General features: G+C 41.5%; 1 protein-coding gene across 1 annotated transcript; it reads right to left on the bottom strand.

Annotated features, from left to right (window-relative positions):
- Positions 1-1,478: 1,478 nt before the first annotated feature.
- Positions 1,479-25,707, bottom strand: fstl1b (follistatin-like 1b). The gene is made up of 11 exons (XM_030758035.1): positions 25,565-25,707; positions 25,368-25,424; positions 8,472-8,573; positions 8,187-8,316; positions 6,594-6,626; positions 6,181-6,311; positions 5,321-5,439; positions 4,874-4,986; positions 4,133-4,243; positions 3,954-4,048; positions 1,479-2,915 (listed from the first exon to the last, which is right to left on the bottom strand). The coding sequence occupies exons 1-11, from the start codon at positions 25,565-25,567 to the stop codon at positions 2,874-2,876; spliced, it is 936 nt and encodes a 311-aa protein (XP_030613895.1). The 5' UTR covers positions 25,568-25,707; the 3' UTR covers positions 1,479-2,873.
- Between the last annotated feature and the right edge of the window lie 348 nt (positions 25,708-26,055).

Raw genomic sequence — 26,055 nt, 5'->3', positions numbered from 1 at the left:
TTTCATGTTATTTCTTTTTTAATACTTTGGAAGTTCACTTTATTTCTGATTAGCGTCTCAGTCCTCATCAGTATGAAGGATACCAGTTTACTGCTATTCTTCAGAGACTGTTTGTTCTTTAGTTATTCTTTGATGCAGGAGCTGCACTGCTCTACCCTTCTCTATAATATAACCAACTGGATTAGAGTCAGGCAGCATGCTTGGCCATGTTATAGTGACTTTTTTCTCCTTTAGAAACTCTTTTTGATTTTACCTCATGTCGGGATATTCCTCTGCTGCCAAGCCTTTGTCAGCTGGCAGTTTTCATGTTAGCCAGTATTTTGGTATATTTACAGACATTCATGAGACGTTCTATAATCTGCCCAAAACCTCATGCACTTCCCTAACCTTTCCACCTCTGCGTGTCACTGTTAGGGCTATGCATTCATATTGATCCCATCTTAACCAAAGAATGCCTGAGGTTACTTTAAATGTTCTTCAGCGGAGTTCAATTTTGCAATTTTGTGTTTGAGAAAGCAGTCCATACTTGCCCACATTATGTAATATCCGCTGTACTATTTGTATTTTGGTCCACTGATAACCCTTGTACCAAGTCTCAAACCTTTGTGTGTTATTCAGATAGATTATGGAAGCAGCCCAATGGCCACAGTGTCATTTTAGGAAGACAGTCACTGTGGATTTAGTTAGTGTACGGCTGCAACTGTGTTTTCACAGATTTTAAGTTGGCTTTGTGTATCTTGTGCCTATTTTGCCACCATCCTTTGCTGGCAGTTCTGTCCCATGTGGGCCCACAATGCAGGCATGCAGATAAACACAGAGTCACAACTAAGACTCTTGCGGTATTCTGGGTTCAAGCCTTATGATCAGATGAAACCATTCAGCTTGGAGTTTGCATGTTCTGCCTGTGCCCTTGTACTACTCTGGGTTCCTCCATCAGTCCAAAGACAGCTGGGAAAGGCTCCAGCCCCCCCCCCCAAAAAAAAAAACTCCCAATGTTGCATAAGCAATCAAGAAAATGGATGGAACATAAAGAAAGGGGCCATTCCTTGATAAGTTTTACTTGAAAATGTCAGTTCATTCAAATACTGAATTACAGTAGAAAAGCTCTTTAAGTGAGAGAAACTGCTGTTAACATTTAGAGGTAAAGACAACAAATGAGCTGCCTTTTCAAGCTGAGACCGGGACAACCAGCAGTCGCTGATTTGCTGACATGAGAGGCTTTAATGTAACTATGGGCACAGCAATTCAGAAATGCACTTAGTGGCCTCACTGAGTGGTGCATTTTAAGTAACAGGTGCAATTTTTTAATTTGATTCCCATCTTCACTGGCAGCCAGTCCGATGCTGCACTTTGGAAGAAAACGGAATAGCTTAACAGCTAATGGTTTATACTTAAAGCCTTTATTTTTTCACTAACAGTTTTTCAAAAGTAAATGTAGCAAATAAAAGCACACAGACACCAACGAAGTGACGAAGCTGTGTTGTGGTGAATGGGCTTTATTGGCATACATACACATTCCTTACAGTCTCTGTACTTGTAGTGGAATATAAAGATTGAGCTTCAACCCAGTAATGCGACTTTCACACACACAGGGCATAGTCACAAAGCACTAGTTTAATGCTATCTTCATCAAAGCACACACACTCGTTCTTGAAATGCCACGTGGCAAAAAAAAACAAAGCCTATGTGAAGGCAATGGTAGTGACCTGTACTGTTTGCAGGTCTAAGGCACTAATTTTTGTTGTTGAAACATCCCAATTCAGATACAAGATTTCAACAAATGAACACATTAAACAAATCGAGCTACTCTCAGCGTCATATTTTCAAATCCCACAAACACAGACACACACGCACTCATTTCATATGCACTAAGTTATCGACGCGCCTAAGCTACTTCAGCTGACAGTGAGGCTAGTCCTTCTGTTAAGAGTGATTTTTGAAAGCACAGGTATAGTGTTGTTGCTGGGTCCAGAGTAATGTTTTACCTGGATAGTTTTGCACATCATTCAAACGCTTCATCTAGACTTTGGTTTCAGTTTTCACCATGCTATATTCAGATCAGGTCTCACTGAAAGCTGGACCACTAAGTCTCAGAAAAGTAAGACACACAAACAGGGAAATGTTTAACCAAAAAGCACCAGAGAGACTCGCCTAAGTATAACATGGGAACAAGATGAGCTCCAACTCAAGCCAATAACATAATGTATATAGAAGCAAACATTTTTGGTAGCAAGGTTATTACTTTAGCAGTAAGATACAAATAAATCCATCCTTGTGGGTACACTAAAGCCTAAGAAAGCTAAAGAGAAACAGAGAAGTGCAATGGTCAGGTAGTGGCCTACTGTGGCAGTTCTATAGGCAACAAAACTTAAAAGCACCAGTAGCTCTACCCTCTTGTGCAACCTCGTGACATGAGGGTGTACTAGGTGGCAAGCAGTCAGCTTTCTGTGTACTCAGACAGCTCCTATATTTCAACAGCCCCCAACCTCACTATCTTCTCAAACAGTGACTTCCATATTCCATAACAGTGATAACTTGACAGTTTTCTTTTCATAATAACTGCAAAAAATATAAGGACTATAGTGAAAACAACCCCAAGGCTAGAGCAGGGGAGCAGTAATACAATCAAACGTGACAGTACGCAACACGAGGGAATCCAATGGTACTCTTTGATTGCCCTGAAACTAACAAACATCAACACAAACACTGAAAAATGTAAAAAAAAACAAAAAAAAAAAACTCATAAAATTAAAAAAAAAAGGATAATAATTAACAGAGCAGAGAAACAAGATAACATAAGTTTAACACACAAGGTAAATCAAGTATGGAAGAAGGATGATGGCGTGCATCCTCTTCTTTCATTGCATCCTGACTTAGGCCTCCTTTGTGCTGGCCTTCATCTTCTCGACTGTTTCCTGCGTTTAAAACAACGAAAAGAAATGTGAGATACTGTGTCTCATTTAACATACTGACCAAACAGTAGTAGAGGCTTACACAATCTCCATTAATATTGCTGTAAAACAAATGCTTTTCCTCATTAAAATGAGCATTTTTTTTTTTTTTTTTTTTTTTTTTTTGAAGGTGAATTTCGTGTCACATGTTTAAACCTGTACCCACACTGAACCACATTTGTGTACAGTGGCATTCATTACAAGCTGCTCCTCTGGGGTACAGATTACATGGCTCTGCTGACTCAGTCATGGCCTCAAGCCAGATCCCCAGAGCTACCTTGTGAACATCACGGTGTCATTCACACACATAAGCAGGCACACAAGCCACAAAAACAGCAATCTGTGAACAAGTATTTACTGGGACAAATTATTCTGAATATAACTAACAATTAGTTTACTCCTACTAAACCTAATGTACTGTGAGTGAATTATCCCCGTTATAATGTTACTTGAGGATGTCCACACAATTTAAAAACCTGTTAAAAAGAAACAAAAATGACATGTTGCTGTTTCTTTTAGGCCACCTGCCCCACATTTCATATCCACGACATCGTTTTACGGCTCTAATTTTGAAAACATTGCTTTGCTGTGGATTTATTGTTTCACTTGTTTTGTCAGAAGCAATAAAGCTGCTGATACTGTGGCTCACTGAGCTCTGCCAGGTTGGAACACATGAAATATTTACACTGACCTATTCCTCTGCCGATTGTATTGAGCACTTTGATTTGAAAGACACTGCAAGTAATCAAGGAACATAAAAGCAGACGTGAGGCCGTTGGCTCATAAAGATTAGGTTTCATGGACTTTATAACCAATCCTAGGAACAGTGGACAGTGATAGAGCTTTGAAATCCACTTTGATAAGTAAGACTACAACCGAGTGAGGAGAAAAGTAAAAATTAGATTTCAAGGCTGGGAAAAATACTGATAATCTTTGATTTGTGTTGACTTGAATGTGACCGATATACTTTGCTGTTTTGGTGGGTTTCAGATTACAGATTACCTGGTGCTTGTTGAGCTCAGCCACACGGAGGTTCCACTCCTCCTCAGTCATCTCTGCTCCAGCATCTGCTGAGTCATCCACAGCTGGCTGGTTGTCTGTGCAGATTATAAAAAAAGGGGAATTTGTTTAAATGTGTGTAAAAAAACTGGATAAGCATCAGTTTCAGTATTTTAGCTTACCAGTGCAGGTCATAGCAGTGCAGACCCAGTTACCGCACGCACAAACACACCGGTTGCACTCCACCTGGGTCTCTGCTCCATCCTCAAATGTTTCATCCTCCAAGGCACATTCTGCCGAAAGATAAATGACAAGTTATGAGACCGCAGATAAAAGACTTCAGCAGAGCAATAACAGTGTTGCATTGTTACCAGTTTTATGACTTTTAAGATTTGCCAGGATTTGAAAATGCTGCATCCACCAGTATAAATGCAGTGTCACGCTCCTTCGGTTACTTTGTGCTTGCTCATGAACACTCAGCAAAATTCTCAGCGCCAAGCATGAAACATTTGCATGTTTGCAAATTATCATTAAAAAATAGAAAATCTTGATTTGCTTGTGAAATCTCAGCATGTGTACTAAAGCCCAGGGTTAAAAGAAAACACAGCTAAAAGTCAGCTAGCCAAATATGTGTGTGCATTCTTGAATCTGGTGTAGCTCCAGGGTTCAGTCAACTGTGGCTACTGGCTGGTGGAGCAATGCCTCCGCTTCCTGTGAACTTTATCCCAGATATATCAGCACCAGATGAGTGAGCAGACTGAAGGGACTACAGCAGGGCTGAGTCTCAAACTCTTGAGAAAAGAGCAGCTGCAGGATCATTTCCAGTTGGTGGATTGCACTACTGAGCTGACTGAGCTTTGGTCAGTTTATACAGTGCATCTAACAGTGTGCTACTTTGTGTCAAGGCATCACTCTATGCTCACTCTTCTCTGGTGGATTAAAGCCGGGCTTCAGGCAGTTAAGAAACTCATCAAAGCTCAGCTTCCAGTCGGCATTCTCATCGGAGAGCTCAATGAGGGCGTCAACGCACAGGCTCCTGGGAAGGAGAAGCACACAAACAGAATAAATATCAGCTGCTACGTACAGTAACAGCTAACCATTACAGAAGCAACACGCATACAGAAAAAAATTATTATGTTAGCGGTTTGTTTTCCACAGAGTGCAGATGTTTTTGCCAGTACGGTCTCCCACAAGAGGCCTGCCTGGTCTGCTCTGGCCAAGATCAGGTTCAGTGAAATACACTGTGTGCCTTAAAATAGCACTGCAGCGCAAAGATCTACAAGCATTACCATGGAGGAAAATATTTGAAGGCTCTTTCACCTCTTCCCTCTCATGCACTCTTGCATAAGCAAATTTGCAAACACACTAACCTGAGCAGGTTGTTGCTCTCCTGGTCCGCGTAGGACTGCAACTCCACAACCGACTCGTTGTGCTGGATGAATTTGAGCAGCTCTGAGGAGTCCAGCTGAGAATCGCCATTGTCATATGACTGCAAACGCACAGACAAAAGTCACACTTAGTGGCTGTGTGCACGTGGACTGAACAAAAAGAGCTCAGAAAGAAGTCATTTGTGGTTCTTATGCACAGGCCAGTCAAGGCTGCCAGTAAATTTGCTGCTACCACCAGAATACTAGGAGCACACCACATGCAGTGAGAAATATTCTGCAACTTGACACCAATTCTGCTTGCAGACTGCATTTCTTTTGTAGTATTCTAAAATGGATCTGGGGTTGTAGTGCAACATTAACATTTCTATTCATTTAGCAATTCTAAAATGAGAATTTACTGTTCAAATTGAATTAGCATTCAGGCTGCCTGTTGTTTGCTTGCCTACTTTCCACGCTTGTAACGCTGTTTTAAAAACGTGCAGTACATTTTTATCCAAGGCAAGAAGGGACAGCATACTGCTGCTTCAAAAACAACAAAAAAACTCTTTTGCTTGAATGCCATTCATGCCAAACCATGGAGAGGAAGGGGCCCTCCTCTGCAGAACAGAGATCCTCATTAAGCTGAATTATAACCACAAGCTAACTCGCTTGAAAGGTCTGTTACATGAATAATTAGACACAGTCTCAGGCAGCTTCAAGGAACAGGCTGATTGGAAGAGGCCCGCGTGGATAAATGAGCTGGGGCATTCTGTGAAAACAATGATTTAGGAGCAGTGGTGTGCACTAAAAGAGAAAATGTCACATTCTTTCTTTCTGTATGCCAGCAGAGGAAAGAAGCCTACCTTGAAGTATTTGAGCAGGATGTCAGAGAAGTTGGATCCCTTGACAAACCAGCCATCTGGGACAACCTCAGTTTGCAGCCACTGGATCACACGAGTTCTTAACTCGTTGCGGTCAGCAGCATAGCATACCACTGGAGAGGGAATATTTCCAAAGGTCAGCAGCATTAATAAATAACCCAGTATAGCCGGTATATGTTGGTATGGTCAGGTTCAATACATGCTTTCAGTTAGACCACAAACTACTGCTATTGCACATGTATATTAGTAAAATCTAACCCACCTGTAAACCAGGTCTATATATACCAGTAGAATCCAGCACAAAAATTGCAACTACATTCAGTTGTAAAAACATAAATGTGTATATATATATATATAAGCAAAGAGAGCATGCATGCACATACACATGAACTCACCTGGGCTGGCAGCGGCCTGTTCTGTTTTCTTTTCTAAAGGTGATTTTAAAAAAGAGAAGGAGAAACAACATTTGACACAAAACCTCAAGAAGATTATCGGAGATAAACGTGTCTGTCACTGAACAGCTGGCCAAAGGTCCAGAAAGAGCACGCTGTGACATAATGATTTTTCCTGACTGACCTTTCTGTCTCTGATCAGTGTTCAGGCTGGAGTTATCGGAGTTTTGTATCTTTCTTTATAGTTCTGCATTTGTAATTTCATGTCATGCTCTGAGTTCTTCTTCTCCGCTCACCTCTGTTCACTCCTCATGTGTTTATACACCACTGCAGCATGTCATTAAATTTTTGTCTTCTCTCTCCCTTAATCTGTGTTTGGTTTTGTCTCCCTATGCTCTCTTTTTCTTTTCTTTTCCCTTCTCTTTCTCCTCACCCCCCCAGGCTGGTCACAGCAGATGGCTGCCCCTCCCTGAGCCTGGTTCTGCTGGAAGTTTCTTCCTGTTAAACGGGAGTTTTTCTCCGGGGATCTCTTGATTTACAGTCTAAGGAGCCTTGACGCAACTATTGTTGTGACTTGAATTGAATTGTTTCAGCTCACCATTTGATGGTTAATAATGTTATTAGTTTCAGTATTTATTTACTTATATTATTTTTAAATTAAAAAAAAATTTTTTTTTTTACTTGTATCAAATTTCTTTTTTTTTCTAAAGTCAAGTTATAAATTTTTTTAATTTCAATTAACTAAAGCATTTTTTTCACAGGTAGCTTTAATGTTTAGATAAGTCTTAGATAACTAAATATCACGTTCAGGTCCGCAGGGATACCGTGTGACATTATTAACTACAAGAAGTGAAAGTTCAATCAAGATAAGATACTAATATTAGGTGTAATAACTGATGGCTCGAGACCAGGGGTGTAATCCAAATGGCAGTGCTGCGTCACATGGGTGGGGTTATATGACTGTCAACCCAGTCACCTCACATTATCAGTTCTATGAATGTGTGCTAGTTCAGAGATCACATACTAATCAGTTTAATCACCTACTATCAGCAGTCACACCATTAGTCGGGTGAGCTAAATTACATTACTGAAAAGGGGCCAAATTAGCCTTGCTGGCCTCCCATTGTCCCATCTACTACACGTCAGTGACTCTAATAATATTAATAATAAAGCTTCTGTACCTGGCCTTGCCCTCAGACTCTGACATTTGGTGCTACAAATATAAGGTCTTTAGTCAGGGGCATTATATTCCTGTATAGTAATTCAGTCATAACAGGTCCCAAACTGAGTTTTCAGCTCTATAGAAATCCTCATTCTCATTTTTATTTTGGATAAAAACAATTCCACTAAACTCTGCAAGCATTAAAATATAAATTAAAAAAAGACACAAATGGCTTTGAATCAGCAACAAACTGCCAACCTGTCCAGGGTGCACCCCACCTGTCACCCTATGATAGCAGGGACAGGCAAATCTTTGTATTTGTAAAAATGAAAAAACAAACAAAGAAAAAAAGACATTTTCCTTCCATTTTACAAGGACAGCTGGGTGATAAATATGCTTGTTTGAACAATTTTATTAACATTTGCCATCCGTACCCTTGCAGTGTCCATCATGTGCCACTTGGATCTTCAAGCCAGTAAGACAAGCATCTCTGTGGAGCTCACAGTGATTCCTGTAGGTCTTACCATTGCTGCCACACACTGACCTCTTGTGGGGCTTACAGCTCTGGAAAGAGTACAAGTGCAAGACAGTGAATGTGAAGTGAAAGCTGGGAGGTGTAATCTCAAGTCTGCATTTATTTTTTTGCACATGTATTCCCTCCTTGACTAAAAGTAATGTCATGTGGTTTCAGTTGGATCACACACCCGACCGATACTCACCTCTATGCACAGACAGCTAGGCTCCCCCTTCTCATTCACGGCACACTCCCTGCCGGCCCCGCAGAACACATTGGCGCACACTTTGCTCTTGCTCTGCGTTTCCTGTGAGGCAAGAAAAGGAGTGTGTGATGGTTTCACACACAGGGCGGCGCTGTTGCACTTGTAAACAGACTGTGTCAATCGTATCAAACACAGATTTGCAGACAGGATCCAAAACACAAATATTTTTACTTTCACATTAAACCATGTGTAACCAAAACGCCATCTTCTCACAGATAAAGAGGCCGTTTCGCTCAGCTGACTGACAACAGACTCTCTCCCCTGATGACATCCAAGATAAAAGCTCGCTGCTGTTACACTGCACTCAATCTTTTATATCTGTTTGCCTTTTATTTTGTAAGATGCTGCAAATTACTTAACACATTTCAGTAAATAAGCTCAAATCACCTCAGTAGCCTTGGACATGTGCTGGTTTGTATCGTTTCATTGCAGACTCACAGACTGACTGCACATACCAGCCATGAGCAATCCTGCATTTCCTGTTGATTTGATCCTCTCTCATCAACACGATAGGTAAAAAGCAAAAATATGAACGTGCTTAAACAAATGTGTCCTAGTTCATTGCCCTTCTTTTGCTCTTTTTAATGAGGTCTCTGGAGCTGTCTGTATTGTTGCCCTGTCAGTGAGAATTTGACTTGGATCAAGAAGTTGGCATGAAATAAGGCAGAATGCATGGAAGCAGGATAAGGTCTTACTAGACCACGCTGTCTGCTCAAAAAATACTCCCTTGTCTTTGATCCAAAATATCTCCAGCATTTCTATTTCAGTTGGACAGTCTTTTCTCTGGCATTGAATATCTCTTATTTGCTCTTGCTGACACTCATGGACACACACTGTCTCATTTGCTGGTCTTGACATCTTGTGTTTGTTCGTTTTCGAAGACTGCAGCCGACTCAAAAAAAAAAAAAAGAGCTCTAGCACCCAATCACAAGACGCCAAGTGGAGCTTCAAGAGCTGGTTTATAACCCTCATTACCTCCTCCTTTTACCATCTGTTTGTTTTTGTATATGTGTGTGTGTGTCTGTGTGTGCTTGGGTTTGTGTGTGTGTGCAGGGTGTTTCCACATCTGGAGTCTGAGCTGTGTTTTCCTTTAGGCCCATTCCCATGCTCTGCAAAAATCTTTTCTCCTGCTTCCCCCCGACTCCATTCCTCCTCCCTAAGCTGCTGTTTCCTGTAACAGCGAGACAGAAAGTTGGCCTTCTTTGTGCACTTGCACGTGAGCTGGCTTCCAACTTTCTCTCTGTGTATGACTGCAAGGTCTGGTATGTAGGTCAAAATTAAGGTGGGCTGTTGTTACTGAACCTACATGAGCTCTCATGATAAAATGCAACAGGATGGATGTTGGAGCTAAGGGGATGACGGTGGGGGAGCAGTCACATGCAGTCATCACAGTGTAGCAATTTTAACTCAAAACTGGTGAGAGGGATAAAGTTCTATGCATGGTTGAGAGACATACACACATGCACACACACACACACACACACACACACACACACACACACACACACACACACACATACAGACTTCCTATCCTAAGATGAGGTCATGGAAAATCTTCAAAGCAACCCCCCTGGCCCTGAACATGTTGGACAATTCCGTTTGTCAGACACAGATGGGCAAGAGGCCTGTTGAAACCTGCAGAAACCTCCACTGAGAACATGAATAATAGATGCGCTCCTTAAGATGAATCTGGTACAAACATAAAGCTCTGTATGTCCATCTCTCTCCAAGCAAAACGGGCAGAGGACGTCTCACATTCAGAGGTACAACGTCCTTTTTTTTTCTCGGCTGATGCAAGTAGTTTGTTGCCATAGTGAGAACATACAGGCACCTTTTGATTACAGACGAGCCTTTGGTCATACGGCGCTGTGAGAAAGTATTTGCTCCCTTCCTGATTTCTTTGTTCTTTTTTGCATATTTGTCACACAGATGATCAAAAAAAAAAAAAAAAAGACAAAAAGAATGGACAAATACAAAATGCAGTTTTTAAATGGTTTCATTTATTAATAACCCTCGTAATGTCCTGGGGTCTAAAAAGACCCCAGGACATTACGAGAGTTAAAAAGCTATGCAAACCTACCTGACCCTATATGAAAAAGTTATTCTCTCCTAAACCTAATAACTGGTTGCACCACCTTTGGCAGCAAAACTACAATCAAGTGTTTGCAATAACTGGCAATGAGTCTTTCACATTGCTGTGGAGGAATTCTAGCCGACTCTTCTTTCCAGAATTGTTTTAATTCATTGGAGGGTTTTGGGCATGGACAGCCAAAGTATCTCACTCTGGACTTTGACCAGGCCACTCCAAAACTATCATTATTTTTTTTAAGACATTCAGTGGTATCCCAAATACTTGACTGCAGGGTGGCACAACGTGTTATAGTGGGGGAAATAATTATTTCATCCCCTGTTGAATTTGTAAGTTTGCTCACTTACAAAGAAATGAACAGAAGTCATTTCTTGTAGCTGGTCATCAGGCTTCCACATATCTCACGAGGGATTTTATCCCACTCCCCTTTACAGAAACTCTCTAAATCCTTTAGGGTTTTTTGCTGCCGCTTGGCAACTCAACGCTTCAGCTCCCTCCACAGATTTTCTATAGGATTGAGATCTGGAGACTGGCTAAGCCACTCCAGACCTTAATGTGCTTCTTCTTTGTTGCCTTGGCAGTATGGTTTGGGTCACTGTCACGCTGGAAGACTCATCCACAACCCATCTTCAGTGTTCTGGCTGAGGGAAGGAGATTCGCATCCAAGATTTTACAGTACATGGCTTTGCCCATTGGCCTCTCAATGCAGTAAAGTCATCCTGTACTCAGAAAAACAGCCCCGAAGCAAAATGTTTTCACCTCCATGCTTGACTGTGGGGATGGTGTTCTGTGGGTATCAGCTCAGCATTTCTCTTCTTCCAAACATGGCAGGTCGAGTTGATGCCAAAGAGCTCGATTTTGGTTTCATCTGACCACAGCACTTTTCCTCGCAGCCTACTCTGAATCACTTACAAACTTAAGCTGTACCTGTGCTTTCTTGAGCAGGGGGACCTTGCTAGGGCTGCGAGATTTACAGCATTGTGTGTTATCAATGGTGTTCTTAGTGACTGCCTTCAGTCCCAGCTGCCTTCAGATCATTAACAAGCTACACTTATGTAGTTTTGGGCTAATCCACCACCTTTCTCATGATCATCCTCACCCCACGAGGCAAGATCTTGGATGGAGCTCCAGATTGTAGGTGACTGATGGTGATTTTCTATTTCTTCCATCTCTAACACACCAAGACTTGTTGCCTACTCGCCAGCCTTGTGCAGGTCCTTTGACAGCTCTTTGGTCTTGCCCATAGCGGTTAGTGATTCTGTGGACAGGTGTGCTTTATACACATAACACCTGACTGATTTGATTGATTGATTGTTCAATCGATCGATTGTAATATGTGTGCCATATGGGCACACAGCCAGTCTGTGGGAGCCAGAATTCCAGCTGGGTTGTAGGGGATCAAATACTTATTTCATTCAACGATATGCAAATCAATTTATAACTTTTGTGTATTTTTTTTTCTGGATTTATGGTTGATATTCTGTCTCTCTCTGTTAAAATGAAACGACCATAAAAATTAGAGACTGTTCATTTTTCTGTAAGCGAGCAAACTTACAAATTTGGAAGGGGATCAAATTATTATTTCCTTCATTGTATTAGATTTAGGGGCAATTACTCTTTCACATGACATGTGTCACCTGCTCAAAGGCTTGTCATGCATATGAAAGCAAGTGATTGAGCTTAGCAGTTTATATTTACAATAAGATTTTTACAGTAAATATTAAATAATTATTGTTCCAACTGGTACTGTATAAAACTGTGTATATTTTATAGATGACATTTATTTCATTCAATATTGAGAAAGATATCTGACAAAAGAAATAGAGAAGAGACAGATGAGACCAATGAATGGCAGAAAGATTGATGACAGTGATTAAACCAGCATACGATGAGGTAGGGTTAAGGTTCTTGTGCTGTGCTGTTGTACTCTTCATTACGTATCTATCCTCCAAGATTGAAGTCAATATGCTGCACGGTTACTGAGATACTGAAAGCCACGCAGAAAAGTGAGTGTCTCTCAGCAGGCGACACAATAAATGAAATCATAATTTACAGACTGAATTATGTATTTATTGGTTTATCTTTTTCTAATATTAAAATTTATTTGATGATCTGAAACAGGTAAGTTTGACAAATATGCAAAAAGAAAGGAAAAAGAAAAAGAAATTGGAAAGGCGTATGTTTCAGATATCACAAACACAAATGATGATCAGCTGATCAGAGTCGGGCTGTGTAAAAAGGAGTAAATAAGTAACTTTAATAACAAATGTCAGGGAGATCCGTTTATGTTTGATGTGTTTTTGATTTTCAAATCACCAAATACCCACATCAGCCTTAGGTTCAGAATCAACAGTCTGGGGAATTTTTAATTATTATTTAGCCTTTATGTAGTCTCAAGCTGATAAAGCTGAGATTTATATAAATTTTTTATCCAACTTTCCGCAGGAAAGGAAACATGCATTTCCCCAAATCTTCCCCTTCCTTTAAAAAAAGTATTTTAAATATCACTTTTATTTCTGTTTACACATGGTGGGGATTTTGCACAAACCCCACCATAACTAAAAGGCATGTAAACACACACTCATTAACCCAGACGCCAGCAGCGCAGACATTAAAAAAAAATCATGTACAAAGTCAGCACAAACAAAAGCACACCCAGCATGCGTGTCCTAGTTAAATTATGTTTATTTAATTACCAACAAAAATGATGCCTTCGTTCCCATTTCAAACCAGTCAGTGCTCTCATAACTGACTGCCGAATCATACCAGAGTCCTTCATACAAGAGCTGCCTCAAGCTTATTACTGATAGTCTATAGACACATTTCACAGCTCATGATACTACTCTCTTGCCCCGTTTTTCTATTTCAATGATTTTGCCATGAGGCTGAAATTACTTAGAGGTTTTAAAAAAAGATTTTCTCCAAACCCTGCATCATTTCCGTCTTTTCATGTCAGCATGGCAACTCTCGTTTCAACTCTTGCTTGCATTTCTGCTTTTCTTTAGTCCTCCCTCTCTTGTCATCTTATTTCTAGGCCCATGCCCTTTTACAGATGCAAGACACGTGTCTGTGAACAAAGGCCAGCCTTGAAGAGCTAGATGGAAATCAGAAGAGGAAAATATGTGAATAGCGAGAGGCTAAATAAGAGGAGAAAGTTGTGAAGACAGTCTGAATATTAAGAAAGAGGTAGGTAGTGAAGAAAAGGAACAGGAGGGATTATGTTCGAGTGAGCATGTTATATGGCTCCATGATGAGGCAGACTTGAGTTAAAGTGGAACATATTCTTGCTTTAGAGAAGAAAATCCTCTTTTATCTTCCACTGCCAATGAGTGCACCCTAACTAAAGGCACCCTGCAAACCATAACACATAAAAAGCATTAGAACATCTGCCTTTCTTACCTCTGTGTCCTTAAAGACTCACAACAGCACAAGCAGCAGCCTATCTGCCTGTATTTGCATGCTTTGTGTGTGTACCTTCAAATATCTTGGAGATGCTCCACTGATCGAACAAGCCGATCAATGCTCCTCTGCTGTTGATGTCATTTACAGCCACCGTGAGCACTTCCCATAATGCACCCTGCCCCTTATTAGCATAGAAAACATTGACTTATAGATTGTACTGAACTCCCTGCCATGGATATGCCAATAACAGTGAAGAGCATAATGTAAGTAACTATAAAAAATAAGTGCAATAAATACAGAATGTGGCATTTCCATTATTAATAAACAATTAGTTTCATCTGCTTGATCAGATCAGTTTTTGGGTACACTAAATTTCACTCTATGCAATTCAATACAACAAGCCTGCATTTCGACTGTTTTCATATTGAGCTTCTCCTGCCTCTCTGTCGTGCTCGAGAGCTCTTGATTCAGTGCTATTCCCAATGCAGTAAAGGGTAGATCAGCTTAAGCTGCATTAACATCTGTATGACACATACTGTAGTTGCGTGTAAATCTGAATGTGAAAGATTCAAAAAGGCTTTCGAAAAGTTTGGATTTACTGCAGGGGTGTAGATGTATCTAGTAGAGGTGCCTCACTGCAAAAGGTGCACATTTAGCAACATGAAATATTGAAATGCTGAATAAAAATGAGAATCTACAGCAGACTCGTGCTGCTGTAATATTGATTCACTGATAAGATTTTGGTGTGTGAGAAAGCAGAGAAAATATTTACACTGATATTTAAAGCTAATCTAAAGTATGCACATAGTCGTTTGTTTAATTTCTTCTTTATAAAGAGCATGTTTTTCACCTTACTTACATAGCAAACTGGCGAATCTGGATAAAATGAAGACTATATTGCAAATTTCTGGGAAAGCACTGGGAAGGGAATAACTGCTGAAAGAAAGTGTAAATGATTTTCATTTGATTGGAAAAAAACTGCTTTGATGTTTTGAAAACTTATCACTTTTTTGGTTATTTAGTTTCTTGCACAAAATTGGTTGAGACGACTGATTGCACACTCATATCTGTGTGCCAAATAAGAAGCTGCAGCCTGGAAATGTTTTACAGAACACAAATTTTTATCTGTTTCAAATATGGTTATGTCTGGATTCAAAAGACAGAAAGCTAAACTTGAAAATGCAAAAACGACAGTCCCCATACCAACGGGTGACTTTACAGTATAAAGAGATCCATCTTTTATACACACTGTGCAAGAAAGCGATGGAAACAGCTGGACTGACTCTGAAACTGTATGCAAAGAGACCCGACCCCCCCCTCCAGACCACGCTTCGGCCTTAAGTGACTTTTGAGACAGCCGACAGTGAGTTTTCTTAGACAAAAGTTGGCAACAGTGGCCCAGATAAAGGAGGAGACTTGAATGTACAGCTAGAAATCGCACCCCACATAACAGTGTTTTCATTAAATTTGATATTCTAACATTAAACTACATGCATATGACCATATAGGTCATATAACGACTTCTAGCGACTTTTAAGACAGCTAATAGCTACTTTCCTTACTGAGGAGTTGGCAACAGTGGATGTGACGTCACTTCTGCTGCATGGCGCCGTTTACCAGTGAGTATAATGGCCCCATTACTCTGCGTGAAAGACGTTGATTTGCCTGCCAACATTTACCAACTACTAGTTGAGCAATAGTGAAGCTGTAAAGTGCAAAGCAAACCGTACACAGAGACAGTTCATTGCAGTAATTAAGGCACAACTTACTTTCTTCATTTCCAGTTTGCATTACACTTTTTCTTTGTCTTCTATGCAAACTATCTGCAAGCCATAGTTATAGTGATACTAAGCAATAGCATTCACAAGGTGCTTTCTGGTGCAGCGCCCTCTTCGTGACTGATTTCATTTAGTGACAGCCAGAAACCACTCGCCAAACAGTTGGGAAATGCACATTCTTCCCTAGTCACCAGTCTCAAGGCCTGTGTGACTGAGGCCTGTCTGTTTAAACAAAGGCTGAGTTGGAGGAGTTGTGCATGTGAAACATGTTACTTTGAGCAGGAGAGCAATAGTGACACACAGAGACAGTCAAAGTGACAGATGGGCAGACAAATGCTTGCATAGCATGGCAGCCTTCCCTCCCCCCATGAACTCAAAATGCAGCCCAGTGTTTTAAAACAAGATTTTCTGTAATGAGGTGAAAAAAAAAAAGACAGACAAGATTGAAAGGCAAGAGATGCAGACAAGAGACATAATCAGGAGAATGAGAAGGTGAGAACTATGCAGTGCCTCAGCTGGAATCTGACACAGTTTGCCTTGAGCCAAAATCTCCCCAGTATTTAGGTCAGAAAGGTGCCCCTGCTCTTCCCCTCTCCAGCATTTTCCCCATGGTGTCCCTCCAGCACTAGATTACTAGATTGTCCAACACTCTGCAGCTTCATCAGCCGTGTGCTCATGCCAGGAGCAAACAGAACAGGGAGGGCTCAAATTGAGTAGCTTGTTTCCCTCAACTTCTAATCAGGCCTTACCAGAAGAGAAGTGGAGCACAGCCAAAGAAGAAAACCACTTACCCCATACACTGCAAGCTAACCACGATCCAGTTTCCTCCCTTAAGGAATTTGTGTAAGATGATGGGGAGAAATATCACTTTAGGTTTGGTTAGAGTTATTACAGAAAGCCGTAGCTTTTGCCTTCAATAATTCACACTGCTCCATTCTCAAACTCGCTTGCCTTTTCCCCCTTTGTGAATCTCTATCTTCATTTATATCAAATCAGTTTCAGTCTCATTTCCTTTGTACTTCACTGCCTCTCGAGATCAGATGTACAGTAAAGCTTCAACTCAGAAACATGCAGTCAGCCCTCAAAAAGACACAATCTCATGACATGCTTCCTTTTAGCTCAAATATCTGCTTAGTATTTCATGGATTACATGACAAGTGATCACCAGTTGAGAACAGAGAGTGTAGTATGTATCCTTGGAATAATGAGGCCATAGTAGAACTAATCTGAGTGGTTTGTAAGCGCACTAGGGGTGGTCTCAAACGTCCTCAGAGGGACCAGGTCCGAGATTAAATCTGCAGAAACAAAAGGGCTCTGGGTAACGACCAGTTTACAGTGCTCTGCCTGTTATTCTTCTCCCTGTTTCTTATTCAGTGTAAAAGGAATGCACCAACGGACGGGATGATGTCACCACAGTCTGCAGCCTCTTATTTTACACCCAGCAGCCTCATTGTTCAAAAGCTGAAATGCAGCGACTAAACTGAGAGAGAGGAAAACGAAGAAACAGAGAAAGATAAGAAAGAAACAGAAATACATGAGATAAGTAAAGCAGAGAAACTGAGAGGGTGAGGAAATGGAGAAAGTAAGCGTACAAGACCAAAGAAAAGCAGGAAATAAGTCACAGTCTGGGCAGAGCGACATCTGTTAGCAGTTAAAACGTCACCAGAGGACACAAAATGCTGTGAACACAGCACAGCACCGCCCCTGGCCTCCCCTCCCCTGTTCACCCCGCTGTCACTCTGCTCAGACAAAAGTGTCCCCTGTCCTCACCACCTGTCTTTGTCCTACCCTCTATTCAAGTTTTCTTTCTTATCATCATTTTCAGTATTTTCTCATCTATTTCACCTTTAATTTTTTTTTATCTCTTTCTTTTATTCTTGCTAATACGCTCTCTCTTTTCCCCCCATCTATTCAAACTTTCTCTCTCTGGCCACTTTGTCACCCGCCCCCCCCCCGCCCCGTTCTCTGCATTTTTCCACCACCAGGAAGGGCAAGTGAGGGGGAAGGGTGGGTGGGCCAATGCAGACTCACTCTAAGGCCAGGAGCATGAGTAGACTCCCTGCCCTCCTCTCTGCTCCCTCTCTGGGGCCAGTATCGGGCTAACGTCGAACATTTTTGTAGATGGGAAAGTTCAGTTACAGACTGCAGGATGTGTTTAGTGTGTAGCCATTTTAAAATATGTTGTGAAACCAGACCTTTACTGTTTTGATATGGTGCTGTTGATATATATCCACAGGATTTCTAATGACCTTTATCTATACACGTGCATTTCTCCTTCCTGTTCATCAGAACCTTTTAGAATATGTTGGGACAGTGAGGACGAAAATGTTATCTGACTCACAGAAAATAACTCAACTATTTCATTAAAGTATCTTTTCACTAGTTGAATAGTTGTTTTCTAAACTGAATATAAACTAAGTGTCCACTTTATTAGGTATATGTGTTCAAGTCCTCGTTAACACAAATATCTAATCAGCCAATCACACTGAAGTAACTCACTGCATTTAGGCAGGTATGCATGATCAAGCTAGACCTGCTGAAGTTCAAAGTGAGCATCACAATGGAGAAGAAAGATGATTTAAGTGACTCGGGCTGGTCTGAGGATTTCAGAAACTGCTGATCTACTAGAAATTTCCAACACGACCATCTCTTGGGTTTACAGGGAATGATCTGAAACTGAGAAAATATCCAGTAAGCTGCAGTTCTCTGGGTGAAAATGCCTTGTTGATGCCAGAGGAGAACTGTCATTTGAGATGACAGGACAGCAATAATTCAAATAACCACTCAACCAAGTTAGTGCAAAATGTCTAACCGTGAAGCAGATGGGTTACAGCAGCAGAAGACCACACCAGATGCAGCTTCTGTCAGCCAAGAACAGGGAACTGAGGCTACAACTTACACACTCATCAAAATTGGATAATAGAGGATTGGAAAAACTTTGCCTGGTCTGCTGAGACTCGATTTCTGCTGCAACATTTGGAAAGTAGGGTCAAAAAAGCATGGATCCATTCTGCCCTGTATCAGCAGTTCAGTCTGGTGCTGCTGGTACCATTGGTACACCATCATTAGTAGTACCAATGGACCACTGTTTAAATAGTGCAGCCTATCTGAATTTTGTTGATGACCATGTCCATACTGAAGAAACCTAAGAACGGGTCATTTGTACTTGGTTTCTGCGCGTTCGGTCATCAAACAGGAATGACACAAAACAACGGAATAAGGAGTTCAATTATTAAATTTAATTAGCCATTTTCACACAGTTTACAGATTAATCTGGGTCAGTACTTCATGTCATGTCCAGTATCACACTGGGCATGGTATGCAGTTCTGACCCGGATTAATCTGTATACTGTGTGAAAATGGCTAATTAAATTTAATAATTGACACTTTATTCCATTGTGTTGTGTAATTCCTGTTTGATAAAGGAACATGCAGAAACCTGGGAGGAATAAGCTGGTAGCAGCTTTCTTCAATACCTTCATGACCACAGTGTGCCCATCTTCTGATGGCTGCTTCCAGCAGGGCAATGCACCGTGTCACAGCACTCAAATCAACTCAAACTGGTTTCTTGAACATAAAAAGTTCACTCAAATGGCCTCCACAGTCACCAGCACCTTTGGGATGTGATGGAATGGGAAATTCACATTATGGATGTGCAGCCAACTTTTTGGCACTAACTGTTTGATGCTATCATGTCAATATGGACCAAAATCTGTGAGGAAAGTTCCCAGCACCTGGTCAAGTCTATGATATGACGAATTAAGGCAGTTCAGAAGGGAAAAGGGGGTCCAAGCCAGTACTAGCAAAAAGTTACATTTATGGACAGAACAGAAGAGTGTAACTGGCACATTGATCAGTAATAACAATAATATTTAGCACTGATGGAGCCTAAGAACTTGCTGGTCACATTTATTTATGGTTCTAGAAACTGTCATTTAAAATGATAAAGTTTTGATACCCCTTTTTCTTTGGGTTTGACAATCAAAGTCATCCCTCCTGCTTTGCGTCTCATTCATACTAAAATAGAAGGGAAAAAAAAGCACCTCTCACTGTGTATCAGTCGTGGCTGAGGTGCTGGAGCTATAAATGATCAAACTGGATAGAATAGTCATCCACAAACACTCAAATCTGTTCAAAAATCTTTTTTAATTAGCGAGCTTCACAGTGTACTGCATTGAGGCTAATCATGGGATGTTCTTTTAACCTTTTGTACTTCAGCTTTCACTTGCTACCTGTTCATGCCCTGAAGAAGAGTGAAGGCTGCTAATTAAAAGGATTTTTATAAGGAAGTGGATTCCTTTCATACATATTAACCAAATCTTTGAGCAGCTGAAGTGCCGTGTTTAACCTTTCTTGACCTTTGTTGAACTACATCCAAACATCATGATTTGACGCACAGGCAGGTAGGGATAAAACCTCACGAGTGGGTGTGCTGTACACTTGTGATGTGTTTTGAGGGAAAATGAAAAATGTTCAAAAATGTCCTTCAACCCACAGATTATGTTCTCAGCTGACTAAAGAAGTTTGAAATTTCTTCCCTACCAAATGTTCCACAGTCAACTGTTAGTGGTATTAGAACAAAGTGGAAACGACTGGGAACGACAGCAGAAGTGGTAGGCCATGTAAAAATCACAGAGTGGGGTCAGTGGATGTTGAGGTGCATAGTGCACAGAGCTCACCAGCTTTCTGTAGTCAATCGCGACATCTCTAAACTTCATGTGGCCTTCAGATTAGCTCAAGAACAGTGTGTAGAGAGCTTCAGGGAACGGGTTTCCATGGGCGAGCAGCTGCATCCAAGCCTTACATCACCAAGCTCAATGCAAAGCGTTGGATGCACTGGTGTAAACACGCCGCCACTGGACACTACAGCAGTGGAGACATGCTCTCTGGAGTGACAAATTACGTCTCTCCATCTGGCAATCCGATGGACAAGTTTGGGTTTGGCAGTTGCCAGGTGAACTGTATTTGTCTGATTGAATTGTGCCAAGTGTAAAGTTTGATGGAGGGGGGGATTATGGTGTGCGGTTGTTTTTCAGGAGTTGGTTAGTCCCTTAGTTCCAGTGAAAGGAATTCTTTGGGGATGGCCCCTTCCTGTTCCAACATGACTGCGCACCAGTGCACAAAGCAGGTCCATAAAAACATGGATGAGCCAGTTTGGTGTGGAAGAACTTGACTGGCCTGCACAGAGTCCTGATCTCAACCCGATAGAACACCTTTGGAATGACTTAGAGCGGAGACTGTGAGCCCGGCCTTCTCATCCAGCATCAGTGTCTGACCTTAAAAATGTGCTTCTGGAAGAATGATCAAAAATCCCCATAAACACTCCTAAACTTTGTGGAAAACCTTCCCACAAGAGCTGAACCTGTTATAGCTGCAAAGGGTGGGGACGATATCATATTAAACCCAATGGATTAAGAATGGGAGGTCACTCATGTTCATATGCATGCGAAGGCAGACAAGCAAATACTTCTGACAATATAGTGTATTTTTAACCATCTTATTTTATGTGGAAAGTAATTTATTAAAGATTAAATGCATTTTAATTAAAAATAACAGGAAAATGCATAGATTTCTGTAAAACAGACACACTACATGTAGTCAATCGCGACATCTCTAAACTTCATGTGGCCTTCAGATTAGCTCAAGAACAGTGTGTAGAGAGCTTCAGGGAACGGGTTTCCATGGGCGAGCAGCTGCATCCAAGCCTTACATCACCAAGCTCAATGCAAAGCGTTGGATGCACTGGTGTAAACACGCCGCCACTGGACACTACAGCAGTGGAGACATGCTCTCTGGAGTGACAAATTACGTCTCTCCATCTTGCAATCCGATGGACAGACGTGGTTATGTGAAAGTGACCTCAGAGGCCACTTTCACAAACCTTTTGAGCAAGGTTTTTGTTACAGCATGCCTCTCTTATCACAAAGGTCCAAAGAAAAATAAGTTTGAGAAGACATAAGTGTTACAGCAGCTCAAATTAGCCCCTTTAACATCTATGTTTTTCACTCACTGGTGGAAAACAGCAGTGTCTCCCTGTTAATCATTCCTCCTACACTGAAAAACTGCATTACATATGCAAATCATGATCGACAGGCCACTGAACACAGAATAATCTCTGCCAAAAGTAAATATTTGTAAAAGTTTTGACAATTTTTCAATTTTTTTAACGTGTCAAACAAATGATGTTAATTATATTTTCCTAGAACTTAAAGGGTGAAAAAAGTGGGAAGTAGTTACCATTTATAACACGTGGAAGTAACACTGAATTACCTGCATTCCCTCTTAACTTTTATGATTAAAAATGAGTAATAAGACAGATGCATTACCTCATCCTTTAAAAAAAATAAAGAACCTTTGAGTACACTTTGGTGCCAGTCTCTGTCATTTGTGTGGGTGTCTGTGTTAATTTATGTGTGTTGGGCCTTTGAGTGCAGAGTACCGGTAATGATAAGACACCAGTACAGCTGGTAAGCTAAATGAGCACTCCTTTCAAGCCAAGCCAAGAGTGAAGAGAACACACTGCAGGGACATGAAACGTAGCACACCCCCCTCTTCTTTCTCTATCCCCACACTGCACAGCCAAGTCTTACCTCACTCCCAATCTGCCTGTTATAATTGCATGACATCTCCTCCCTGCTTTACATCACTCCATCCCACTGCCCTCCACAATCTCTGCACGGGATCCATGACTGGATGTCGAGCTACAGTAATTAGAGCAGGCTCGTACAGACAGAGGACACAGCGTCCCCTCATGCTCGCGTTCTCTCCACCTGGGCAGATATTTTTAGCCCACCTTGAATGAGAAAGTACATGTATCAACATGGCAACATGGAGGGGTGTCTGAGAGCATGTAGCTCAATCAGAGTGTTACAAATCCAGGGCCAGAAAGAAAGATGGAGGCAGCTTCTTCATCTATTCATTAGTTTTCTTTATCCCCTAAAATGTTGGACTGGAGAGGAGCTAATCTGGCTGCCTGTGGTTGCCAGAGCGCCATAAACTAAATTAACCAATGTGTCATTCACCGTGGATGATGCACAGTAACACAATAACACTGCATGCCATGAGAACGGAAATATAAACACTCTCCTCCTCCTGTTTATATGCGGCTGTGTGCACACATGTCCCCCGAGGCCGAGAAGTCTTATGACTTTCACTATGCCTGCATCCGACCTCGTTTGCATATCAAGCTCCCAGTGTGTTTGAGTAAGACATCAAGGTTTTTTTTTCCCCCCAAGATGCGTATCTCCTTTCCAGCCTGCAGGCGTGCTCGCGCGCACACACAGACACACTCAGTTTTGAGCCTCGACCTCGGCCACCCTGTCACACTACATTTCTGAGCAGCTTATCTTCAAACACAGCAAATTCTCACCTCAAGAAGCGCACAGGCATCCTCCTTCATAATAAATCAGGAGTTAGTTTCCACGTGTTAATAGCCCAAACTCGCGCCAGCAAATAAAAACAATGAATCCTGCTTTCATTCATCTTTCCAGCTCTTTCTGTGATGTGTATACAGTCAATTTAACACACATCCCATCATCTATTCACGAGCCAGACACCCTATAGGCTCATCAGATTCACCTCTTGGAGGGCTTTGCTCCAACTTGTTGACCTTCTTTAGACAGTACTCTGGTATGCCAGTTCAGGCCTTTCCCACAGCCTATCAACAGGCCATATATTATCGAGGTAATTACCTTTGGAGCACAGATGCCTTTTTTAAATGCGTGCCCATTACTTTGTGGGTCCACCCAACAACAACTGCTGTCTGTTCTATCCCAACTAGGGCATACCTCACAGATCACGACCATAGATTCAATTAGGAAGCACACAATCCCACATTTTAACAGCCAGCGGGCAATGACAGGAAGAGCAGAGGAAGGTCAGCCGGGGTAGCCAGCACATCAGTCTACGAGCAATGTTGCAGTTCCGACACTAATGGCCATCTGCATTAAGCTATAAAGACAGATTAGGCTCCAGATAATTGATTTATCTTTCACATGTGGCATTGCTCTAATCTGCTGCGAAAAAAAATCACTCTAATTAGGCTACAGTTATTATTGTGCTTATATCATCTTCCTGTTATTGTTGTGCCGGTCAACAGAGGAGTCAGCACATGGCCAGGTGTTCAACAGCTGTGTCCACTGGGGGTTTCGGGCCCTCATCAAGTGCCACCTGGTATGTGTGTGCTTCTCATACTTCAAGGAACAATGTGGGACACACAACAAATGACTTTATACCAAGAGTTCTATGAGGACATTCATCCTGCTTTCAGGTACAGTATGTATAATAATGAGGGTGCTACAGTGAGCAGCTGGTTGGCATAGATTGCCACAAAAGCTAGAAACAAAGGAAAATAAACTTTTTTTTACATGCAATTATGTGCTAGATCACTAAGACATTTTTTCTTTGTTTAACTTTTTACTGTTGGATAAAGTCTTGGTAGCTGTTTCCCTGAGTTTTCATAACTGTAATTTTGTTATTCTTGCACAACTGGAAACTTGCCAGTCTTCATGCTCAGCTCAGCTAACCAGCTGCTAGGTTTCCTTTTAGCCTTTACTGAGCATCCACCACAGAGAATAAGACCAATAAGTAAATGTTGCAAAAAGTCACTCATTCTTTGACACCACTGACATATATAGTGTCTGTCATACCGTGGAGGTGCTTAAACTTTAATAATTGCATGCTGTTTCAGTTAATCATTCCTGTGTGCAATCAGGCCACCTACTAACAGCACACTCCAGTGTTTACCTAGTGATGAGACTACTTAGCGCTGCAGTGTGAGACCCATGAGGTGAGGATTCTAGCAGCTCTTGAGCGCACTCACCGCCCTGCAGATAAACACACATGCTCTCTGACCAACCACCCAAACAAACATTATGCCATTAGAGCAGCTGCCAGTTGGCACCACAACACCCTCCAATACGGATGAAGAGTCCCAACAAACCCCAAAGAGAGCAGGGTTTGTGAGAGCTACGCAAACACAAGCCCACCCGGTTTCTCCTCCTCACAGCTGAATGTCACTCCTCTTGTAGTTTCATGGGAGTTTTTGTTGGGATGTTACCTTCACAACTAAAAAAAAACAAACAAAAAAACTAAGCAACCCGAGAATAGGTGGAGTACTTCTCTTTGTGTGGTCATGGTGCAAGATGAAAATTGTGCCCTCACTCATCGGTGCAAGCATGTTAATAAGTATGCCCCAAGTCAAAGACAGCAAAATAACCAGACTGTCTCTATACTGAAGCTCATAACTGCGCAGAGTACCAGCAGTAATGGTGTGCTTCTGCTTAGGAAGATAAACATTCCAGCCTACATCACAGAGCCACAGCGCAGCCTTGAAAATCCATCTACACATGCCTCATTTTCACCACGGCACCAAGTTGTCTCCAGCAGAACACTTTGTGTGTGTGCAAGTGTGAGTGTGTGTGTTCAATCTCCTCAACAAAACTGCTGTTTGTTACTATAGATGGGCAAATCCGTATGTAACGGTTATAAAGTGTTCAGTACAGGCGTAAATATATAAAGCCATACAAAGACAACTGTTTAAAGTAAAGAAAAAAAAAAAAAACTTACCTCCCCGTTAGACAGAGCCACAGCGAGCAGAAGGAGCACGGCCACACTTCGGAACATCTGTGGGAAAAAAAAAAGAAAAAAGAAGAAAGTCTGGTTTAGTGTGAAAAGAATGAGAACGACAGTGTCCCTCCGTTTCATATCATTCCTCTTGTCAAGACAAACTTGTGGAAAATCCTCATTTCAATCTTCTACATTACCATTTTTATCCGGCTGGGAAATCTGCTCGGAAATGGGGTGCTGGTCTGGATATTTGTCGGGACGCGGTCGAGCTGAATTACCGAGATTTCAAGAAATTTGAGGAGCGCTGAGGAATTCCTGCCAGTCCGTCAGTCTCTACTCCTCCTCTCGTAGCACCGTGGCCAATGAAAATGTCTGGAGAAGGGAAGAGGAGGCGGGGGAGGCACGATGGAAAGTGTGTAGGCTGTGTACTGTGTGTAAATTAAACGGTAAATCCATCTTGTAAGTGCTCTCTTTGGGGTTTAGTCATATTCTTTGTGAAGGTTCATATAAAATACAACCTATTATATTCCACTGATCTTATGGGGTCCTTTCTCTCGCCTGCTTTAGTCCCTTTTAGTCAAACTCTCAGAGAACATCTAATCATCTGTTATTATTAATCAGGTTTCACTTGTCTTTCTTTGGTGTCCACTAAGGGGCAGAAAAACTCCAGCATACACTGTAGCCTACA

Source organism: Archocentrus centrarchus, chromosome 21, assembly GCF_007364275.1.
Source record: "Archocentrus centrarchus isolate MPI-CPG fArcCen1 chromosome 21, fArcCen1, whole genome shotgun sequence".
Taxonomy (NCBI): domain Eukaryota; kingdom Metazoa; phylum Chordata; class Actinopteri; order Cichliformes; family Cichlidae; genus Archocentrus; species Archocentrus centrarchus.
This window is presented reverse-complemented; position numbering and strand designations above follow the sequence as displayed.

Excerpts from the sequence above, each read along its gene's own strand:
- fstl1b (XM_030758035.1), bottom strand. Across the intron at positions 6,312-6,593 it reads ACAGGCCGCTGCCAGCCCAG|TGGTATGCTATGCTGCTGAC; the intron begins GTGAGTTCATGT and ends TTCCCTCTCCAG. Across the intron at positions 2,916-3,953 it reads CTGAGCTCAACAAGCACCAG|GAAACAGTCGAGAAGATGAA; the intron begins GTAATCTGTAAT and ends TTTTAAACGCAG.